Source organism: Centroberyx gerrardi, chromosome 19 (assembly GCF_048128805.1).
Source record: "Centroberyx gerrardi isolate f3 chromosome 19, fCenGer3.hap1.cur.20231027, whole genome shotgun sequence".
Classification (NCBI taxonomy): Eukaryota; Metazoa; Chordata; class Actinopteri; order Beryciformes; family Berycidae; genus Centroberyx; species Centroberyx gerrardi.
Genome location: NC_136015.1, coordinates 13,377,003 through 13,399,529, shown reverse-complemented (window position 1 = coordinate 13,399,529; position 22,527 = coordinate 13,377,003). Strand labels below are relative to the sequence as shown.

The 22,527-nt window shown below is 45.1% G+C and overlaps 1 protein-coding gene across 1 annotated transcript; it reads left to right on the top strand.

The window, feature by feature from the left end:
- Nucleotides 1-156: 156 nt before the first annotated feature.
- On the top strand, nucleotides 157-22,452 carry LOC139913503 (ankyrin repeat and IBR domain-containing protein 1-like). Its single transcript, XM_071901530.2, has 21 exons — nucleotides 157-309; nucleotides 3,347-3,687; nucleotides 7,077-7,248; nucleotides 7,872-8,003; nucleotides 8,875-9,066; nucleotides 10,255-10,372; nucleotides 10,634-10,854; nucleotides 11,773-11,861; nucleotides 12,014-12,158; nucleotides 12,513-12,673; nucleotides 13,473-13,561; nucleotides 13,855-13,985; nucleotides 14,425-14,559; nucleotides 14,900-14,986; nucleotides 15,158-15,224; nucleotides 15,858-16,003; nucleotides 16,369-16,547; nucleotides 16,732-16,783; nucleotides 16,975-17,031; nucleotides 17,230-17,353; nucleotides 17,879-22,452. Exons 2-21 carry the CDS (start codon nucleotides 3,500-3,502, stop codon nucleotides 19,402-19,404), a joined length of 4,011 nt encoding a protein of 1,336 aa, XP_071757631.1. The 5' UTR covers nucleotides 157-309; nucleotides 3,347-3,499; the 3' UTR covers nucleotides 19,405-22,452.
- The last annotated feature ends 75 nt before the right edge of the window (nucleotides 22,453-22,527 follow it).

Sequence of the window (22,527 nt, the reverse complement as noted above, 5' to 3'; positions counted from 1 at the left end):
TTCAAAGAAGAGTACTAAAAAGAACCCGTTGTAACAAAACGAGCGCACCCAGACGCTGACCAATCAGACGAAAGCCCTCTTGTGACAGTTCATGACGAGCATGCGCAAAACGGTTTTCTTTTTGGCAGCAACAACAACAGAAGCGATCCAGTCTCGCCCTCCGCTCTCAGCATCATCCCTGCTGGGTCCAGCGGCAGAAAGGATGGTCCAGCAGAAAAGCCGGATGCGAATAATAATAACAATAAGATAATGGCACTCGATTTACACGAGTTTTTGGATGTGCGACTAGTGACCAAGTAAAACGACCGTGTAAGTAAAACGCTCACAGTGGAGATTTGATGTTGTCTCTGACTGCTGTAGCTCTCATTCGCGAGTTTAGGCTAACGCTAACGTTAACCTGGGAGATGGTTTGCTAGCTGCTGTAGGTTGTCTTGGGTGCTAACGTTTGCCCACGGTAACGTTACAGCCGCGGCTATCCAAAACGGTTGTCGGCAACATTTTTGGGTAGCCTATTTCAATGCCGTGACCGCCTCGCTTTCCACTCGGTCAAATTTACAGACTGTCAGTTTGTTGAACAAAGGAGCTTTAACTGTGGGGCCGCATGGGCAGAAGCATAGAGAAGTCGACTGGCAGCTACCGCGGGGCTCTTTGTTTTGTTTTGTGCTCCATTTCATGCTGACACACTTCTTCAGGGCTAACCACACGAGGTCTGACCTGAATTGAGCTGATACACGCATGACCTAGCTAGTTTTAGCAAACTGGTAAACGCCGAAATGGAACTGAAGTTAGACTGTATCTCATGATGCATTTCTTGCTTGACTTTGTTTCGCTCATGTAAGTTGACAGTAAACCGACTGTGTCATCCAGCAGTTTTCATCCAGCCCGCAGCAACATGTTCCGCCCTTACTTTGACCGAAATGTTTGAGTTGATGTGCGGTCAGGCATCAGCTCACATCAATATCAAATGTACTTCAACTTCTGAGAATTGTAATCATATTACAGTAGGTGTATTTAATTGTGAATCCATGCAGTCAGGACTGGCGTCTTGTTTTGTCTACCAGATACTGAAAGAACCGTGTTTTCGATTTGAATTAAAATCCTGGTCAACAGAATTGGATTCCTGTGTTATGGGGCTTATAGTATGTTGTAAAACTGATCACATGTTTCAGAAGCTGTCGAGCTGAATCGCTTTAGTACTGTATTATTGACTTCTTCAACTGAAATCCAAGCTCTAGACCTTATTTATTGTTTTCTACAAAAGTATTGGTCTTCCGGGTTCTTGTATTGTAGACCTGAGTGTTTGATTTAGAACTTACCTTTTGTATTATTTTATTGAGGCTCTTGTGTTCTAGAATTGAATGTGTATTGTGGAACTGTGTTTTAGTGTTCTAGAACTGATGACCTGGGTTCTTGTAATCTAGAATTGTCCCCCTGTATTCCAGACAAGAGTATTCACCGTTTTTGTGTTTTAAAAGATCATGTATTCGGGACTCTTGAGCTCATGTCTGAACTGAGTCTTGATTGTTAAATTGGATTTAGGGCTTAAGTCAGGAATAGGGTACTTATGTTATAATAATAGTTCAAGTGACATCTATGACTAATATTGATAATTTTTGAACACATTTCAGGACCATAGCACTTTGCCTTGGTTTAAGGCTGATAGGACAAATGTTCATTCAACAATGACGCAAGCTCTCTTCTTTAGACTCGCTCCACCTGACCACTAAATGACGTGTAGGCACAAAGAGCTTTCATAATAGTAGATAATAGTAGTGTCACTACTAACTACAAACAGCAGGACCAAAGATCTCTGGAATTTCAAAGTCCCTCCATGTCCAGACTGTCTGTCCTTATTTAGTATGAGAGAGAGAGAGACTGGCTGAGACACAGAGAGGGGTGAAGTGAACTGGAAGTAAACCACTGTGCACAAAACAGAGAGCCAAGCAGACAGACTGACCTATTAACTATAGTAAACTCCCCCTTACAGATACACACACACACACACACTCTCACACACACACACATGCATGCACAAGGTCCAGTCTACTGCAGGCACCACTGGAGCAGAACTCACAAAATGTTGGCTATTATTTATCAGTGGCGGTAGCTTCTGTATGACCTGTATGCCTCTGTCTGTCTGTGTCTCCGTCTGTGTCCCTGTCTGTCATTGCATAGAAATGGAGGCAGAGGAGGGGAGGCAGCCAGCCACATTATTCAAATGTTCCAAAGCTGGGCAGCCAGTGGCCAACTGTAGCTGAGCTAAAAGAGGTTCTTTGTATGGGCTAGACAGATGGCCATAGAATGAAGACTGTAATGATACCCTCAACAGCCCGATACACACAGACACACATACACAGGCTGCACTCATTAGAGGATGTAATGGTGTGTATGTGTGTGTGTGTGTGTGTGTGTTAAAGAAAGACAAAGTGTGTGTGTGTGTGTGAGAGAGAGAGGGGCGGGGGGACAAGGAAAGAAAGGAAGCAGAACATATTGATAAAGATAGTGATTATATGTGTGGCAAAAAAGAGAGAGATGGAGAACAGAACTTGTGAAACTAAAAACGAAGCTAAGTTTTATTTCAGTAGATGCTAGTAGAGTAAGCCATAGCAGCCATAGCTGTGATGCTTGTGATTCTTTGGTTGAGAGCCTGGAGAGCAAAGGAGCAAAGCAAAACTGGTTTGGTTCCAGGATATTAGTGCTGCATGTTGTCACACACTCACACGCACACTCACATTTCTCCTGTAACAGACAAGAAGGTAAACAGCCTAATATATGCTAACTCAAGCTAACTTAACTCCATGCCAAACTGTGGTAATATTGACCCTGCCTTTCATCAGCTGACTAACTAATCAATGGCTTGGATATCATTAACCTGCCCCCTCGCTCGCCCTCTTTATAATTATCTCCCTCTCTCACTTCTGTCTTCTGTCCCTGCTTTTTCCCTCTCTTTCCTGTAAGATAACATCCTCGCTGCAGCACATCCAGCTGATCGATGGATGGACTGATTGATTGAGCCTCTCTCTCAAGCTTCTCTCTCTCTCTCTCTCCCCCTCCGTCTCTCTCCCTACTTCTGTCTCCCCCTCTGTCACCCCCTCCCTCCACCAATCTGTTCCTTTTTTTCTTCTCATTCTAATTCTCTTTCCTCTTCTTATGTACCCCTTCCTTTTCCCCCACCATCGCTTTCCTCTAATCAATCTTTTCTCTCTCTCTCTCTCTCTCTCTTTCTCTCTCTCTCTTCTCTCTCTCTCTCTCTCTCTCTCTCTCTCTCTCTCTCTCTCTCTCTCTCTCTCTCTCTCTCTCTCTCTCTCTCTCTCTCTCTCTCTCTCTCTCTCTCCCCCACTTACAGGGCTGGAACATACAGTGAACCATGTTGCTCTAAGTTACGACCTGTGGTGAACGGGGGAGGAGGAAGAGGAGGAGGAGGAGGACGACGTAGGCAGGCAGGCAGGCAGGCATCTGTCACAACTCCCTGTAGGCGGCCCTTAGCGAGGTCGAAGCCATGGGCAACACGGCCACCAAATTCCGCAAGGCGCTGGTGAGCGGCGACGAGGCCCTGGCCTGGCAGCTGTACGAGGGCAACCCCCAGTTCAGGGAGGGCCTGGACCCCAACGCATCCTACGGAGAGCAGTACCAGCACAACACGCCGCTGCACTACGTCTGCCGCCACGCCATGACGCGTCTGCTCAGGTAAAACACAGCCACACATCGGTCACAGGGTTTTCCATGGGCCTTGAAAATCCTTGAAAGTTGGATTTGAGAAAAACTATAATAAGGCCGTGAGTTTGTGAAAATGAACGGATGGTTTTGAAAGTACTCATTTTTTTTATTAAAACATAGCACCCAAACTCATCAATATGCCTCAGCTCTCTCTGTTCTTGGATCAAAAAACCCTGTGATGTCGGTTTGTGTTGATATGGCAGCAGTTTTAAAATGATATATTATTTTGACAAATGTCATGTCTTACCCTAAAACATGCCAATTTTGAGTCCTTTAATTTAATAAAAAAAGACCTGGAAAGTAATTGAAAAAGCCTTGAATTTGATGTCCAAGTGAGTTTAGGAGCCCTGCCGTCAGTCTTTCTTGGGTTTTCAGCAGTGGTGCACCAGCACAGCAATAATGCTACTACCACTGCTAGAGAAGTGTGAAGTGAAATAAAAGCAGTGTAAATTAGCCAATTTATCCTCTGTAACTCCAAGAAGCTCATAGCCCCATTTTTTAGGATTAGTGTTGCTGTAATGAAAGTAAGTTTTTAGCACTTCACCTTACACTGGCACTGCACTACTGCTACATAACATCACAGAGGAAACACTGCTTATGTACATAGCCAATTTGAGTCAAACATATGCTAAGTCAAGCACATATATATTAAAGCACACAGAGACAAAATTATTCTATGCCATGATTTTCTTGCCTGGGGAAAATAGCTCATATTGGCATACCCAAAGCCATACATTTGTTTGCAAGCACACTCATGTATTTTGATGTACCACAGACACACCCTCCTTTGGATGATATCTTGACAGAAATTGTAAACGTATAAATACATTTATAGGAGTCATAAAAAAGAGGGGTCAAAAGACAAAATTACAGAGAGCAAGACACCGCTTCCAGTGTGTCTTTTTTCCCCTGTGTGGGATAATCAGGCTGCTGGCCATGAGCAAGACAGCTGCTTCAGTGACTCAATAGCCCTCCTCACCTCCTCCTCCTCCTCGCACTCTTCCTCTCTCTTGCCCTTTTTCTCCGTGATTACAGGGGGGTCAGAGGAAGCTGTTTGAAAAGGCCAGTAAATTATCTGTGTGTCTGTGTGCACACTTGCATGCGTGTTTGTGTTTGTGTGTGAGGGGAAAAATGGGAGTTCACAACTGCTTAGTGTGTACGAGTCCAATGGAAAAACTGTGTGTGTTCTCGGTTGTGTGTGTGTGTGTTTGTATAACGCAGACAGTCAATTGGTGGTTTATTTGTTTCCCTTCCTGCTAGCCTATAATGGGCCAGAGAGGAGGGTTGGACGGAGCACACTGCTGCGATAAGTATCAGAGGAAATGCTTCTTTCTTCAACCTGATTGGACAGAGGCAGCGGTTAGATGACTGGCAAATCTCAGACCAAATAAAGACTCACAGATAGAAGACAAGCGAGGGCTGGTAGATGCAACGGCTCTTTTTAAGATTATTTCTATCGCATGTCTGCTTCATATATTTGTTTGCGTTATTCGCTCCCTTCTAGTTTTCTTGGTGGGTTGGATTCACTCGTAGTCCCGTGAGATGTGCAAATTGGGCAATCACGAGTTTGACCGATGACTAGAAAAATGGGTGTAGTTCAGGAAGTGAAACCCTTCCTCCACAACAACTGAATGCGCAGTCTTGAAAATATTTGAATGGTAATTGTAAATTGGTCAGTCATTGTGAACAATGGATTTGCTATCCATTGGAGGAAGGCAAAGAGATAAAGCAAATTGCGTTGTCAGCATACAACTGCCAAACTAGAGGTTACAAAACTTTTATGTTTTTTTCTTGTTTATGACTCCTAATTTACCCTCCTAAAGCTACCCGGTGCTTCCACGCTACAGGACTTTGACCAGATTTGGTCCCTATTTGGTCACACCACATACTAATTCAGCAGTTCAGGGTGAAAACGCACCACTATAACTCTCCCCAGAGGCTTTCTCTCGCAGCGCCTTCATCAAATTATATTCTGAACAACAACGTTGGTGCCCGACAATTGCAGTGAACCTTATGATGTCTTCCAGCCATTTGTTCCCACTAGACTTGTATTAGGGCCATCCATCCTTAACATGGGGTTGTGTGTGTGTGTTTGTGTAGGGGTGGGGGTGGGGGGTGGGGGGGGGGTGTTGGGGTGTAGTCAAGAGGGGAGTGATTAGTGATTATCGCTGTGCTGGTGAATTGACCTCCTCGACAGTACACTGTCATTAGGGAGAGGCTGGCGGCCGGGGAGAGGATGACAGGATGAGAAGGTGAAAGTGGAAGATGGGAAGAAGAAGAAGGGAGAAGGACAGGAAGAAGAGCTCAGAAAGAAACATTCAAATCACTATATTGACTACTGCCATGTCCAAATCGCAAGAGACTACAGTGTTTTTTTTATGGGGAAAAGACAGTGTCCTAAACAAGGTATTGTGCTGTTGTGCGGAATCAGTAGCCTAGAAATTTGCACATCACAGCTTATGTATTCAAACAGTGCAAATCTTGTGACATCCTATTATTTCCATCTATTTTGTTCTTTTCATTCAACAAACATGATGTAAAGAAGGTCATTTCAAATGTATCAGAACTCATGTTATAATATTCTACTAAAAGTATCAAGGTTTTATCTGTAACATGCAGCTGTCATTGGAAGGTCGAGGAAAGGATCTCAAGTGGGAGAGAGAAGATGAGGAGGAGAGAGGAAGGAAAATGACATGTAGAGGAAGAAAAGGAGTGGAAAAAAGGGAAGTGGAGGATGGAAGAGGGGAGAAGAAGGTTTTTAAGAGATGGAAAGGCAGAAGGAAACAGAGAGAGAAATGAGAGATGGGTGGAGCCAAGGGAAAGAGGAATGGAGGGAGTGGTAATCAGTAAATGGAGGTCTTGATGGACAGAGAGCAGAGAAACTATTTACCAAACAGAACTGCAGCCCCAGCCTGGCTCCCACTGCAACTGGTACATCCATCACTGTGTGCGCCTGCCTGTCCATTATCTCAGAGATGTTAAACAGAAATAGTCGATATTCAGCAATCTTTTTTTCTTCTCCCTCTCTCTGCCCTGCTTTTACATTCATATTCACCATCGCCCTCTCACTCAATCACGCTCGTTTCTTCTTGCAATCCATCTCATTGCTACACTCTATCCTTCTATCATCTCTACTCCACTCCATCTATCCCTTCCTCCTCCTGTATTTCACTCTTCCCCTTCCGTTTCACTCCTGCTGTCTGCCTGCTCTCTCCTGCTGCCAATCACTCCTACTTTTTCTCAATCCATCTCACTTCCAAACTCGCTATCTGCTTCTCTCTCCTCACCCCGCATCCTGCTTTCCCCTTACTTTCTCGTCTTTTCTCTTCCTCCCTCCTTGCCCTCCCTTCCCCCTCAAGGTCCTTCCTATTCAGCAAAGAGGGCAACCCTAACAAGCGTAACGTGCACAACGAGACGTGCCTCCATGTGCTGTGCCAGGGTCCGCAGATCCTGCTGCTGCCAGAGGGGGCGCTGTCCCCGCGGCTGGCCCGGCCCCAGAGGGACGAGCAGCGGCGTGCGGACTCCCTTCAGGTACAAACACCCAGACATACAGGCAGACACATACAGTAGCAGACACTGTACATGTTTCCATGGTGGTGTCAACACCATGGAAACATGTTTTGTTGTTACGATTTCTGTCCCGAATGTACGTACAGAGATTGGAAAAAGGGCGTTTATGTATTCTGCACCTTCTGCCTGGAATATGTTCCTGAATGACTTAAAACTGAACGAGGTAATCTCGCTAAATGCTTTTAAATCCAAAATGAAGGAATTGGAGGCTAAGTCATTGGAATGTCACTGTTTTTAATTAGCAAATTTCTCAACTGTGTAGCGGACTATTCTTCATTTTAACTGTTTTGTTAGATTATGCTGTATTTTGCATCCTCTGCTTTTATTGTAGTCTGTTCTGTTCCTATATTTGTCTTTATTGCAGTTTGAGGTTTTTAATCTCAATGGGATTTCCTTGTTAAATAAAGGTTAAATAACAAAACATTTAATAAAATAACACAACCATATAGTATCGAGCATGAGCATGCATTTAAACTCATTCCTTTAATTGAGTCGACAAAGTTGACATACAAATCATTCTGTGTGTGCACGTGTGGCTGCCTATGTGTGTGGTTTGTCAATATGTGTGTGTTGTCCCCTGCCAGATGATCCTCAGCTGGACGGGGGCCAGGCTGGACAGGGGCCAGTACGAGAGGGCCAACGTCAACGCCACCGACAACCACCACAGCACCTGTCTCCACTACGCTGCCGCCGCCGGCATGAAGAGCTGCGTGGAGGTGAGAGAAAAGAGTGTGTGTGGACCAAGATTGGAGCCAATTCCCTTTCAATTCAGAATGTAAACTGGAACTGTAATTCACATAATAATGATGGAGCGTTCATTCTCATCACTTCTACAAAGATTGGATATGGCAAAGGATTTACAGCTTTTGGATTTGGAAGAAAATCCATTTCCTGAATTGAATTGAAAGAGAAGTGAGGCCAACTCTGATATGGGCAGTGGGAAGGAGTCGGTAAAATGTAACTAACTTAATGAGGGAGGGAAAGGGGCAGGAGAGCTGTGAAATGACAAATAGCGTGAGGTGTGAGATGATTGAGATATATGTGTCTGTGAAAGAGAGACGCACGGAGAAGGGTGGGGAGGAGGTGGCTTTCCATAATGACTTTTTAAGGTAGAAAGTTTGAACAAATTCCCCTTCGCCTCTTTTGCTTTCCCTCTCTTCCTTCCCCCTTTATTCACCAATCTCTCTCAATTCCACTCTCTCATTTCATCTCTCCTCGCCTCAATCTTTCTCAATATACATTTACTAACCTTCCTCCCTTCCGCTCTACTTCTTTTTCACTCTTATTTCCTCTGCTCACTTTCTACCTTTCTGTCCCTTGTTCTTCTTCCTCTCTCCTGCTACCTTCATGTATCGCTGTCCACTCCTCTTTCCACCATTCCTTTTCTGTTTCCCCTCATCTCTTCTTTGTCTTCTCTTCTCTTTCTCTCTCTGCTCCTCTTGTTCCCTCCCAACTCTCCCTTCCACCACTCACTCATTCTTTTTTTTTTGCCTCTTCACCCCGTTTTCTCTGTTCCTCTTCCTCACATCCATCTGTCTCATCTTCTCTTTTCCCCCATTCCTTTTGTTTTCCCTTCCCTCCCTCTAGCTGTTAGTCCAGAGCGAGGCAGACCTTTTTGTGGAGGACGAGGACAAGTTGACGCCATGCGACCATGCCGAGCGGCAGCACCACACCGAGCTGGCCCTCAGCCTGGAGTCACAGATGGTTTTCTCCTCCTCCTCGGCTCAGCAGACGCACACAGACCCACACAGCGACACCAACCTGCTGCGATGCAAGGAGGTGAGACTGCAGGCACGCCATTCGGGGGATTCCCCACTGGTCAGGGAGTTTGGGAAGTGTGGAAATTTTGAGAGGTGTGTTGTAGAGGAATTAGAATTAATGTGTTTTCTGAAAAGCTTATGCTTTGTACAGACACAGACCTTAGTCAGCGATTGAGTCATACCGCTGTCAGCTATGCACTGTGCGCCACAGACACAAGGTGTAGAGATTGTAGCAACTGTGGCAAGGCCTGTTAGCGAACAGCTATTAGCCACAAGGGATTTCCCTATTGGTGCAGTGGTAGCATTGTTGCCTGGGAAGTATTAGGTCTTGGGTTTGCTCCAGTTGCTACGGAGAAAGCCAAGGAATTTCTGAAATTTGTGTAAAGGTCAGTTACACGCATTTGTTGTGTTAAGACTCTTTATCCCTTCAGGAGTTTTCTGAATTAAAGAACAGCAAACACTCCAGGATGGAATTGAATCTTTTACGTCATGGAAATGTTCCTACGTAGTCATGGAAAAGACATGGACGTTCAAATCATGTGTGCCAGACACACACAATGACAGCAGCTTGCTCTGACAGAAGGAACTGTGATGTTGGCACACCATTTACACAGGCAACAGGAGATAAACAAGGCATGCATATTCATCATACACGCACACTCTCTCTCATACACACCTTCAAATGTTTCAAGTTGCGCTGGTCCTCACAAGTGCAGTGATCCAAGTATACACACAGACACACGCACACACTTCGCCTGCTGTTTCTTGGGGTCCAAGTTAAATGGAGGACACCCAGCACAGTCCTGTAGCAGCGGCTGCTGCCTACTGATAGCAGTTTGATCTTCCTTCCCGCAGCCAATTCCATGCTAATACTTCATCTCTCTCTCTCTCTCACCCCTTTCTCTCTCTCTGCCCCTCATCCTTGTCCTGTTGTGTTTTTCTCACTCTGTCTTTTTCACTTCCTTACACTTCTCTCCTTCTCATACTTCTCTTTTTGTTTTTATTTTATACCCCTCTCATCTATCTCTTTCTGTCTCATAATTCCTTCTCCTCACCTTCTCTCTAACCCTCTTTTCCTTCCCACTCTGCCCTTTTCTCTTCCTCCTCTCTCTCTTTCTCATCTCTCCCTCCTCTGTCCCCTCCTTCCTACCCCTTTCTCTCCCTCCTCTCTCAATATCTTTTCATTTTTCCTGCTCCATCCCTCCAGCCCTATGAGGGACTGAAGCTTCAGGACCTGCGCAGGCTGAAGGACATGCTGATAGTAGAGACGGCAGACATGCTGCAGGCCCCCCTCTTCACCGCCGAGGCCCTGCTGCGAGCGCATGGTGTGTATTTATGAGTGTGTGTGTGTGTGTGTGTGTGTGTGTGTATATATATGAGAGACAGTAAAAATGCATAGCCCCTTGTTCAGTCTGTCAGATTTGAGTGAGAGTGCATGATGGAGAGGGTAAATGGGTGTGGGTTTATGTGTCTGTGTATGCATACAAGTCACTGTGTTTTTATGTGAATTTATAGGAAGGATTTATAGAAGGCTCTTAAATGTGTGTGTATGTGTGTGTGTGTGTGTAACCTCCCGCCTCTCTCAGACTGGGACAGAGAGAAGCTTCTGGAAGCCTGGATGACTGACGCCGAAGGCTGCTGCCAGCGCTCGGGCGTGGCCATGCCCACCCCACCGCCCAGCGGCTACAACGCCTGGGACACCCTGCCCTCGCCCCGCACCCCGAGGACCCCCCGCTCACCCCTCACCCTCACCCTTACCTCCCCGACCGACAGCTGCCTCACCCCTGGGGAGGAGGGCCTGGCTACGGTGAGAGACCCAGTAGGCTTAAATAGGAGGATTCCTCCTAACTGGCCACAAAGTTTAAATTACCCCTCATTATGAGAAGAGAAGCAGCTAATCAGATTGGTTTAACCGATTTCTGTTGTATTACTTGGTAGTTTGGTGGCAGTAATAGTGAAAACAACAGAGATATTACCATATGTAGTAAAAAGCAAACGTTTTACTGCCCTGTTTGATTCTATTCTATCTAAAGGTAAATGCCTCCTCAGGTGATAACAAAACTTTCATGAGTATTACTTCCTTATTGTGTGTGCTGGTAATACACACAATAAGGAAGTAGTGAAAGGTAATTTACCTTTCATGAATATGAATATTACTTTCTTATGTATGTTCTTCCGTATGTTGTTATTTTTTTTGGTGTGGGGGGGGGGGGTTAATGGGATTAATTGCTAATCTTACCACTGGAAAATTCATTCATAGTTGGCCATCTTTCTAGCTAGATGTCTCCTTTCTGCTTTTTTAGTTGACATGTGTTTGTAACCATTAGCCTCTTGTCCACAATTGCTCTCAAGTCAGGTGTAATTAGACAAGCCAGTGCTTATCATTTGTCTGCTTGCAAGTGGCGCCCCTCCTTACTTTTGGGCTTTCGCAGTGCTCATCAGGCTTCTAGTGAAGTCTACAAGCTAAAGGAGGTTTGGGTGTATTTTTGGAGAGGGGTGAGATTAATAATGATTAATGTATGCACTCATGGGACTGTATGGGTCTTTGGATAAATATGGATACAAATGGTGGAATAATGATGTTGACACGGCAATTCACAGTATCGACTTTTGAATCTTGAGTAATCGGAATGTAGAGCAACTTGTCAGGTATTATTGTGATATAATACAGTGCCAAATAGCCTCTGTGTAACAGGTGATGTGTGTGTCTTCTGTCTCCCTGCAGTGTGGCATCTGTCTCTGCTCTATCTCAGTGTTTGAGGACCCAGTGGACATGTCCTGTGGCCACGAGTTCTGCAGAGGCTGCTGGGAGGGGTAGGGGCCTCTCTGTGTGTGTGTGTGTGTGTGTGTGTGTGTGTGTGTGTGTGTGTGTGTGTGTGTGTGGATGTTCCTGCATACTTGAATGTGTTTGATGTGTTTGTGTGTGTGTCTAATCTCTTGTGTGTGTGTATGTGTGTGTGTCTCAGGTTCCTGAACATAAAGATCCAGGAGGGCGATGCCCACAATATCTTCTGCCCGGCCTATGACTGCTACCAGCTGGTGCCAGTCCAGGTGATAGAGAGCGTGGTTTCTAGAGAGATGGACCAGCGCTATCTACAGTTTGATATCAAGGTAGAAACACACACACTCCACTACAAATAACAGTGTTCACACTAATAAAGACACACAACACCTCAGGGAACACTTTTCTTCTAACTGTAAATTTATTTTATGTCCCTTCATCCCCTGCCCCCCTTGCTACCTTTTTGTACTGGATTTTCTCTGTTCCTTTTTGTTTGTCTCTTTCTATCTTTCTTTGTTTCTTTCTTCCTTTTTCTTTCTTTAACCTCCTCACTTCTGCTCTTCACTTGCTTTCCCTTGTCTCTTGTGTTCTGTTCTTCCCTTCCTCTTCCTCCCTGTCTGTATCCTCCCTCACTTGTCCTTGTCCTCTACTTCTCTCCCATCTCTCTCACTCATCTCTTCCAGGCGTTTGTGGAGAACAATCCAGCCATCCGCTGGTGTCCTGCGGTGCGTTGTGAGCGGGCGGTGCGGCTGACCAGACCGGGCCCCGGGGACAGCGACCCCCACAGCTTCCCTCTGCTGCCCTCCCCGGCCGTCGACTGTGGCAAGGGTCACCTCTTCTGCTGGTACGCTAATGATTTGTTGGCTTTGTTTACACATGTTATCGACATTGTTATTGACATTGTTATTGACATGTCATTTAGCGAGCGCAGCATATCATATTATCTCACAGTATAAGCCAATGCAGCATGTAAGCTACATTTCAAACTTTGCCTCTCTGTTCAGTTCATACCAGCACTGGAAAGAGCAGCGACTGTGACAAAATATTTGCTGCATCATATAATGACCTATGGTGTCGATGTTGTTCACTGACATGGTATTAGTGCTTGACAGCAATCTTGTTTTTTTTTATTTTTATTTTTTTTTTGGAGGAGGGGTGTTATTCATGCATCACAGTGGAGCGAATCTAACAAACAATTATGTGGGCAACTGTTAATTTTCCTTGGGCTGGCCACAAAATATAATTATATGGGAAATACTCACAGTCTAAAAGGATTTTTGCATTATGTGCCTGTTTCCTGCATTGCTTCCTCTCTCTGTCTCTCTCTCTAGTAATGAGTAACTAAATGTTATGCTGCTTTAAACTCAATCCCCTGTTCTAGTTCAAGTTCAAGTTCGTTTATTTATATAGCCCTTTATCACAAGCATGTCTCAGAGGACTTTACAGAGAATGTGTCTAGCTAGATCTAACTAAACACAATCAATGGTGAACAAAATTATATAGGACAAGCATAGTGAAAAACACAAGGTAGGCAAGAGCAGATTTTAGCAAGACAAACAATCTACCTATTCTACATAGCCTAACCTACCCGTAGCCTAACCTTCTCTATCTGTCTCTCTGTCTCTCCCCCTCCCTGCCTCCAGGGAGTGCCTTGGCGAGGCCCATGAGCCATGTGACTGTCAGACATGGAGGAATTGGCTCCAGAAAGTCACAGAGATGAAGCCTGAGGAGTGTAAGTCTGTCGTGTTTACAGCAGTTTTTATCGTTATTAGGAACTATTTTAACTGGCACCACAATGACAGTAAGGCTTCCTGGCATCCAGTTAACGGCAGCTGTCAGTAAGGCCAACCAGGATGTGTCTAATGTGCTTTTCACTGTGGTGGCGGGTGTCCACATCATTGATATTTGCCAAATGTGTGTATTTGTTTGAGTAAGGGTGTGTTTATAGGGCAGGTGGTGGCCTATTAAGATGTTACTAACGTGTGTATATGTGTCTGTGTATGTGTATGTATGTGTGTTCCACAGTGGCAGGTGTGAGCGAGGCCTACGAGGACGCTGCTAACTGCCTGTGGCTGCTGACCAACTCCAAACCCTGTGCCAACTGCAAGTCACCCATTCAGAAGAATGAGGGCTGCAACCACATGCAGTGTGCCAAGGTACACACACACACACACACACACACACACACACAAATCAAGGAGAAGTTGTGACAATATCCATAAATCATTCAGCAAAAAGCAATTTTAAAAGGTGATTTAAGGTAAAAGCATTAATCTCTGTCAGCTGTGTTTTATAAGTAGTATAGATAAAATTAGTTAAAATGAATGATTTCTGATCCAAAAGCTGAATGATCATTTAATATTTGCATTTATTTACTACTAGATTGAGTTTATTCCATCACATACAGTATGTTGATTAGGATTATGAGGATAATTTGTATCAGTTTTTGCACCAGTAATCAGTAACTAATTGAGCTGCTTCAGGCCAAATCTCATCATAATCTCTCTCTCTGTCTCTCTCTGTCTCTCTCTCTCTCTCTCTCTCTCTCTCTCTCTCTGTCTCTCTCTCTCTCTCTCTCTCTCTCTCTCTCTCTAGTGTAAGTATGACTTCTGTTGGATCTGTCTGGAGGAATGGAAGAAGCACAGCTCGTCGACAGGAGGCTACTACCGCTGCACTCGCTATGAAGTCATCCAACAGCTTGAGGAGCAGTCCAAGGAGATGACTGTAGAGGTACACACACACACACACACACACACACACACAGACAATACACTCTCAGAATACGTACTCAGCTGGTCATGCACACAAGCACACGTTCATATGAACACACACACAAAACATACCTTCACAGACATACATCACCTGCTCATGTATGCACCTGCACACCTCAGTACACACTTGTCATTCATGCACACACGTCACACATACACACACACACACACACACACACGGAACACACTATCAAAGCACATGTTAATGTGCTCACACATACAGTTATACTCACAACATTCACAGTACACACACAGAGACCAAGCCATTTTTATGAAATAGGAGTTCTTGTCTGTTGCAGGCAGAAAAGAAGCACAAAAGTTTTCAGGAACTGGACCGTTTCATGCACTACTATACCCGCTTCAAGAACCACGAACACAGCTATAAGGTAACACACATTCACACACACACACACACACACACACACACACACACTGTTTTCTAAGGAATGTGCTCAGAAAATGTTTTGATACATTCAAAGAGTTGACTGCTGCATTTGATCAAACTGATCATCATGAAAGATTTGACGTGTGTGTACTGTCTCTTCTCCCTCTGTTAGTTGGAGCAGAAACTGCTGAAAACAGCCAAAGAGAAGATGGAGCAGCTAAGCAGAGCCTTCATTAGCCGTAAGTCTCCCCTGTACGGGCCTCTGACTGTGGTTAGGAAGAGCTGCATCAGAACGGAGTGGAAGTTAACTGCTTGTCAGCGGCAAGTCAACTGCTTGTTGAGTGCTTTCCAGTAGCTAAGGGTTATACACAGCACAGTGCTTTGAGCCTCAGTTTGTATTCACCATAAGACGTTGCCCTCTTTAATAGATAATCCAATCCACACTAAAACATTGGCTATGCTTATCGCAACAGGAAAGACAAAAACCATACCAATGTGTTTTTTTAGCTGCAACCAGCAGCTAGTATAGGTTGGTCTGTTGGTCCGTCCAGATTTTTAAAAAGTTTATGCTGGTTTGGACTCGGGGGAGAGTTTCCTATTGAATTGAAGCTCCTCCCTCTTTCCCAATTGGCTGTTTTTCATCCTTTGTTGGCCCGTCCTAGAAATTTGAATACAATTTTTGCTCCTAATAGAGTATCCTATTGATCGGGGATGTCATTTACACCCCTCCTCCTTTTGTTTAGTTTTTCGTTGTCTAAATCTGTTGATCCCAAAGTTGCATTAATGATAACTATGATGAACCCAGTATGCAGGACTTCACTGATAAATGTATGTGTGTCTTTTTGACTCTGTATGTGTGTGTGTGTGTCCAGGTGAAGGCACTCCTCCAGACACACGGTTCATTGAGGACGGTGTGTGTGAGCTGCTGAAGACGCGGCGCGTGCTGAAGTGCTCTTACCCCTACGGCTTCTTCCTGCAGCAAGGCAGCACCCAGAAAGAGATCTTTGAGCTCATGCAGGTAACGAAGGACACATCTGGCATGCTTTGTATCCTTACAACAGAAAAAGTCATATCTTTAAAAAGTTTAGGAGTGGGTATTTTAGAGTATGTTTGTAAGATAATTCCTCACTCCTTCTCTTTTTCTCACCCTTTGATGCCTGTGATAATGATTTGAAATGAAGTTCTGAGGCAGAACATGGAAAAAATATTTGAATCACCACAGATGCACTTGATTTATTTTTCCAGACACTACAATCAGTCAATCAGTCAATATAATCAGCTCAGGTCTGATCAATATGGGTTGCAAATCCCTTTTTAACATCTGAATTTCCAGTCTCTCCTTGAATAGATGGGATTAAGGCTGTTGTGTATGTGTGTTCCCAGACGGACCTGGAGATGGTGGTGGAGGATCTGGCCCAGAAGGTGAATCGGCCCTACCTGAGGACCCCCTGCCACAAGATAATCAGCGCGGCCCGCCTGGTCCAACAGAAGAGGCAGGAGTTCCTGGCCTCTGTGGCCCGCGGCGTGGCTCCCAACGACTCTCCTGACGCTCCCCGCAGGAAGTATGGACACACACACTCAAACAATACATCGACAAGGGAATGTGAATGTGGAAAAATTTTGACTGTATTGGAGAGACACTGAGAAGAATGAAGAGGCTCCTAGACTGAGTCCAAATATTAAAACTAAGTCATCTGCTCCTTGTGTTTCATTGTGAGAAAACAAGTGTTTGTGTGTGTGTTTCAGTTACCCTGGAGGGTCCTGGGACTGGGAGTACCTAGGCTTTGCCTCTCCTGAGGTAAAAAAAAAAACCCGACCTATATCACACCATACACTAACACACTAACTTTTTGTTCTGCTTCTCTTTTTGCTTCATGCCAAGCTAACGCTACTCCCTAAAAATGTGTTCAGTGACCCACTTGAGTATGAAGTCATATGCATGCGCGTGTCTATGGCTGCAGCTGACCTAGTTTACTTATGTGTGTTAAGATGCTGAGTCGTCACTCTGTACTGGGAGGAGGAGATCAGAGAGACAGACAGACACAGGTAATGCACAGAGATCTGTTATTATCTCCACATACTGAAAGAAAATGCACTTTAGTCTCCTGCCTGCATGGGCTGAATCCTGTTTTGTTTGCTAGATCGGTGCTGTAGGCTTGCACCTGTTAGGGACACAAAATCGATTCTTGACACTTATTGAGCCTGTTGTGTTTGTAATAACTTAACTTAAATGACTTATTGCAGGAGTATGCTGACATCCAGTACCGCCGAAGACACAGGCCGCGGCGCAGAGGAGACATGCTGAGTCTGCACAGCCTAAGAAGCAACAGCAACACACCAGAGACTAGCAGGAGGAGTGACAACACAGGTCTAGTACACACACAGTGTTTATAACGTGTGTAACAATCGTTTATATGAAGAGTTTCATTCTAAAATTAGATATCCATCATTTGGAAAAAAGTGACGTGTGCACTCATAAAATGATTAGTAGCACAAATATAATAATAAAATACTCAATTAAACCTTGAGAACATTGGTCCTCAGGTCCCTTTAGTCCTCAGGTCACGTAAGGTACAGTTTTTTTCAAAATGGATATGTAGCGTTTAGGAAATTAACTCAATGTGATTTACCTTAACATATACAACATACAGAATGTGTATAACAATATATATTTGGACAAACTCTGGATCTCAGTCAAGCACCATACATACTTTCATGTATAAATATTGATCTGTCAGTACACCAGGCAACCGGTAAAAATTATTTTAATTTTTTAATAGTCTAGTCTAAGCACATAAAGGGCATTGATCACTGGGGTGAAGTGGGGATCAAGTTACACAAACACAGTCCTTTTTCTGTTTGTGTATGTCTAAATTTACCATTTGTGTTTCAGAAGGCCCAGAGAGGAGCGAGGGCCGGAGACGAGCGCTGGGTTCACTGGACGAGGACGACCCGAACATCCTGCTGGCCATCCAGCTGTCCCTCCAGGAGTCCCGCAGGGAGAGAGGCCTGGAGGGAGGGATGGAGAGAGGGATGGAGGGAAGGCCGGAGCTGGAGAGAGGGTTAGACAGAGGACAGGAGAGGCGGCCGGGTCCCCCAGGAGACCTAGGTGGGGTTGCCTCGCACTCCCCCAACACAGACGGTCCTCTGGGGGCCAGAGGCTCCTCCTTTCCACCTTCTCTCCTGGATCCTCCCCGCCCTCCCACCAGGACAGACTCCACCCCCCAGCCTCCCGCCTCTAACCCCCTCCCTCTCCCTCCGCCTCCCCCCTCCCTCAGTGCAGAGCTGCTGGAGCTGGGGGACAGCCTTATGAAACTGGGGAATATAACCACTCCTTATGACCTAGACACACACACCTTCGACACACACACACAGGACCAGCCATGCTCACACCACACATACAACCATAGCACACTCACTGCTCCTTACCCCATGGAACCTAATTACAGCGACCGCAGCCATAGACAAGATCAGAATGCACTGACCACTCCTTATTTGCTTGACCATATCACTATCAATCAGAGCTCAGATCCTAGCAAAGAGCAGAGTCACTGCCACTCGAATACTTATTTGGCTGAGGCTGAACACGCTGGCTCCTACGCACTTGAACGCACCCAAAATCCTGCCCATCCTAGTTCATATAATCGGGAACACGCAACCACTTATGAAAGCACCCCAAAACCAGACAGCTCTTACAACCCTCACCCAGAACATACTAGCTCTTACACCCCAGAACGTCCTGCCCCCTATGTTCTTGAACGTACCCCCAAGTCAGCCCCCCAGCCCCCCGCCCAGTTGTGCCTCCCTTCTCCAGAACTTGAGCCAGAGCTCATGCTTTCACCAGTGATCCCCCCGGGGGGCGCTTTCACCCCCAGTGACCCTCAGAGACTGGAGCCCCTAGACCCCGCGGCCAGCGCCCAGCTGCTGGACAACATCATGGCCTGGTTTAGCAACAACATCAACCCCCAGAACAACCCCCAGAGCCTGGCCCTCATCCCCTCCCCGCCCACCACAGAAACCGACTCCTCCCCTGACACAGTCACTGAGACTGGGTCAGAGAGCCAGACCTCCAGGGAGGTCACCCCCGCCCCGACCTGGCAGCCCCCGGAGGGTGAGCCCGAGGCGGGGAGAGGGGCGACCGGTCCCTGTCCTGGTGCCGGGGGTGCGGAGGGCCGAGAGCTGTCGAGGCCCAACACGCTGGAGCTGGAACACAGGGAGGCTGCTGAGGAGGGTGTGGACACCGGGTGTGTGGCAGACGTGTCGCTGGACGAAGCGGACACACACCCGTGCTCACACTCCCAATGTGGAGATGGTCCCGCGCACACTGCCCAGGCTAGAGAGACGGACTTAGACCTCGCCGCTCAGTTAGAAGAGGACCAATCGCCTGAGGAGTGGGAGGAGCAAGTACACTTAGTGTGACAGTGAGAGAACGAGACAGAAAAAGAGAGAAGAAGGTTGAGACGTAGAGAAATTAATAAGAGAATTGAATGGGTTAATGGAGGGATGAACATGAAAAAGGAAAGACAAAGAAATACTGGGCAAACTGTAAAGTAGCACTGCTAGAATGAGAGATGGAAAAAGAAAAAAAATATATAAGATGGAATAGTGAAGCTTCAATGGAAGATCTAGTTCTTGGGGCTTGTGTGTTTACTGTATGTATTATACTGTATCTAGACAGGACATAAAGCCCTGAGGGCTTTGTCCAGTAAAGATGATGTCATAAGCAGTGTGATTTAAAAAAAAAAAAAAAAAAAAAAGTGCTTTTGTCTGCTGTAGAAACAGACAAACTATTCTTTGACATTCAAAACAAATGAGTGTTCGAAACTGAGCGCATCAATGGAAAGCTACTGATATCATATACACGTAATGCTGAACATGTTTTTCTTTTTTCATTTTTATTTTTTTTTATTCCACTGCCTCCTGTGTTTGAGTTTGTCTTCTCAGTTGTTAAGGGTGAAGCTTTGGTGCTGATCACGCTGAATTCCAAACTTGCCTCTTACATCCTCCAAGCACTTGCTGTCGACCACAGTGGCTGCACACTGCACCAACACTCTGACCCAACCACAAGCCTGTTAAGGGCTCTAAGAGCCAAACATGATAACTGCAACCTTGGAGCTCGTTTAGCGTACTGTACAATCAGAGGGACTAATTCTGTTTTTGGACCTTCATGCACACTGTGCCTGCTTTGGTAGAGAGCCGACCCACTACTGGTCTTTCCTTTTGGTAGGCTGCAGAGAAACATGATACACTCTTCTGCTCAGTAAGCATCAGTGGAGTTTCCACCTAACGTCACAGCTCTGGTCATACCAGTACAACTAGCTTGTCTGGAATTTATGACAGCGATACTTGTTTTGTGATACTCTATTGATCCCCGAAGGAAAATTCTCCTTTTGCTCCACAGGGAGGTCAGAGGTCAGGATCAGTTACAGAACAGCAGCCCTGGAGCTGGTAGGGTTTCAGTGTCTTCTTGCTCCAGGACACTTCAGTAGGGAGGATGCTTGTTGTCTTTCTAGTCGCTACTCCACCCTGCTGCCCATTCCACATATTTCTCTCTCTGCCTTTATCAGAGATGAGCTGTCATCCGCAGGTGAAGTACATGTTACCAAGTAAAAACACTCCTGAAACTTGAAGGTTTTTTAACGTATTAATCAGAAATGGATGTTCAGGCCGACTATCAGGCTTTATGGTGCAAAATCTGTTTTGACACTTTGAAATTGGCTTTGTTTTTTATCATATCTATTCCACTACTGATGGCTAGTACAGGGTGCTATTGATAATGCTAGTATAATGGGAAATGGGTTGGGTTTTCGCTGTTATTTATCCTTTTACTCCATTTTTTTTCCTGCTGGGAGATGAAATTCCTCCCAAGTGTGACCTGAGTTACTGGGTCTGTGTGCCTTTTTGTTTCAATCATATTTAATTTGTGTATTTTATTTATGGGTATTTATTAGTGTTATTATTACTTTTTAATACAGAACTCCAAGCTTAAGAGTTCTTAATGAAAGATAACTGACTACACACCCCTTTGGTGTGACTGTTGCCATACACTGAGGTTTACGGTGCACATTATTACTACCCCCCCCCCCCCCCCACACACACACACACACACACACACACACACACACACAGCTTACTTCTCTTTATCCCGGAAGGAAAATACCACGAAGCAACGTCCATGTGTTAGCCAGCTTTCTCTGTCGAAAACATTCTGCACTTGATCACTTGATTCACAGTGCAAAGCTGCTCAGAAGCTACATGGAAAGATGAGGCTTTAATACACAGATTTTCGTCCGTACTTAATAACCACTGTATCTGAATGTTATTCAAATGTAGTCGGCCTCCGATTCTGTAAGGATCTTGCTTTGTGACGTAACACTCTTGATTCCTAGGTTGTCTTTCAGCCTCCATCTTCAACTGTAACGCCCAGCTGTATTGTTTACAAGTGATTGAATTAAACACTGCCTGTTGTGTTGAGATATGCTTAGGTGCTTTGGGAGCCAGAACGGTAGTACTAGAGGGTTTTAATGGTACTTTGTTGGTATGCCAAACATAGATGTAGTGTATGAAATTATAGTGATATCCTTCCCAAGACCAGATTCTGATTTTGTTGAATTTGTTCCTCCCTCTACTCTATGGAAGTAGCCAGTTAAACAGAATGGGATATGCAATCAAAAATGCATCCACTACTCTTTATAGCCTGAGGATTTTTCATAGCAGCATACATGGAGATATTTAGCAGTGCATTTTAACCTTGTTTAAAGTGTAGTGGTCTGGAGTGATCCACTGAAGTGAACCTGGATGTAGTGGAAGTGACAATATTTGGCAGAATCCTGACATGACACCTTGTCCTCTCTCCCCGTTGAACATCAAACTGTGAAAGTACCGGACAGGTCATGAGCGCAGATGATGAAATTTCACGAAGCCTGCTGAAATGCCCGGGCAGCTCGGATCGCCCATAACCCTTTCAGAGTTTGCTCCCTAAGGTGCTTAGGGAACGAGACAAGGGCTAGATGTAGGACTGCATGTGTTTGATGGGTTTCACGGTGCAACAGGATACACAGCTGAAGCACTCAGTCTGAGTCTTGTTTGTATGTTGGGTCTTAATTTTATTTTGCACACCTATGTGTTTTTTATGTGTCGGCACTAATTCACTGCTGTCAGGCAAGTTGTGGAGGAATGATGTGCATGGCTTTTATTCTAAGTCGTATTTCTTTTTTTTTATTACTTTGATTTGTCATTGGATTTGTGGTGTCAAGGGAAGGGGCCTGTGCCATTTTGTATTCCATCTGATTTTTTATATTACAACGATCCATCAACCGACGACTACAAAATTCAGAAAAGTTAATTGCACTTTCATAGATTATACTTGATACATTCCCAATCGGTCCATAAGAAAGGAGGCGATGTTTGATTTGTGGCCAATACTGTAAATGAAAGTGTCAGTGCAAAGTTTACTCTCAATAAAAAGAATCGAAAAGTGTGTTGCTCTGTTTTCTTGAAATGCTTTAAGATAGTGAGGGTCCCGGGACCACTGGGGGTGTT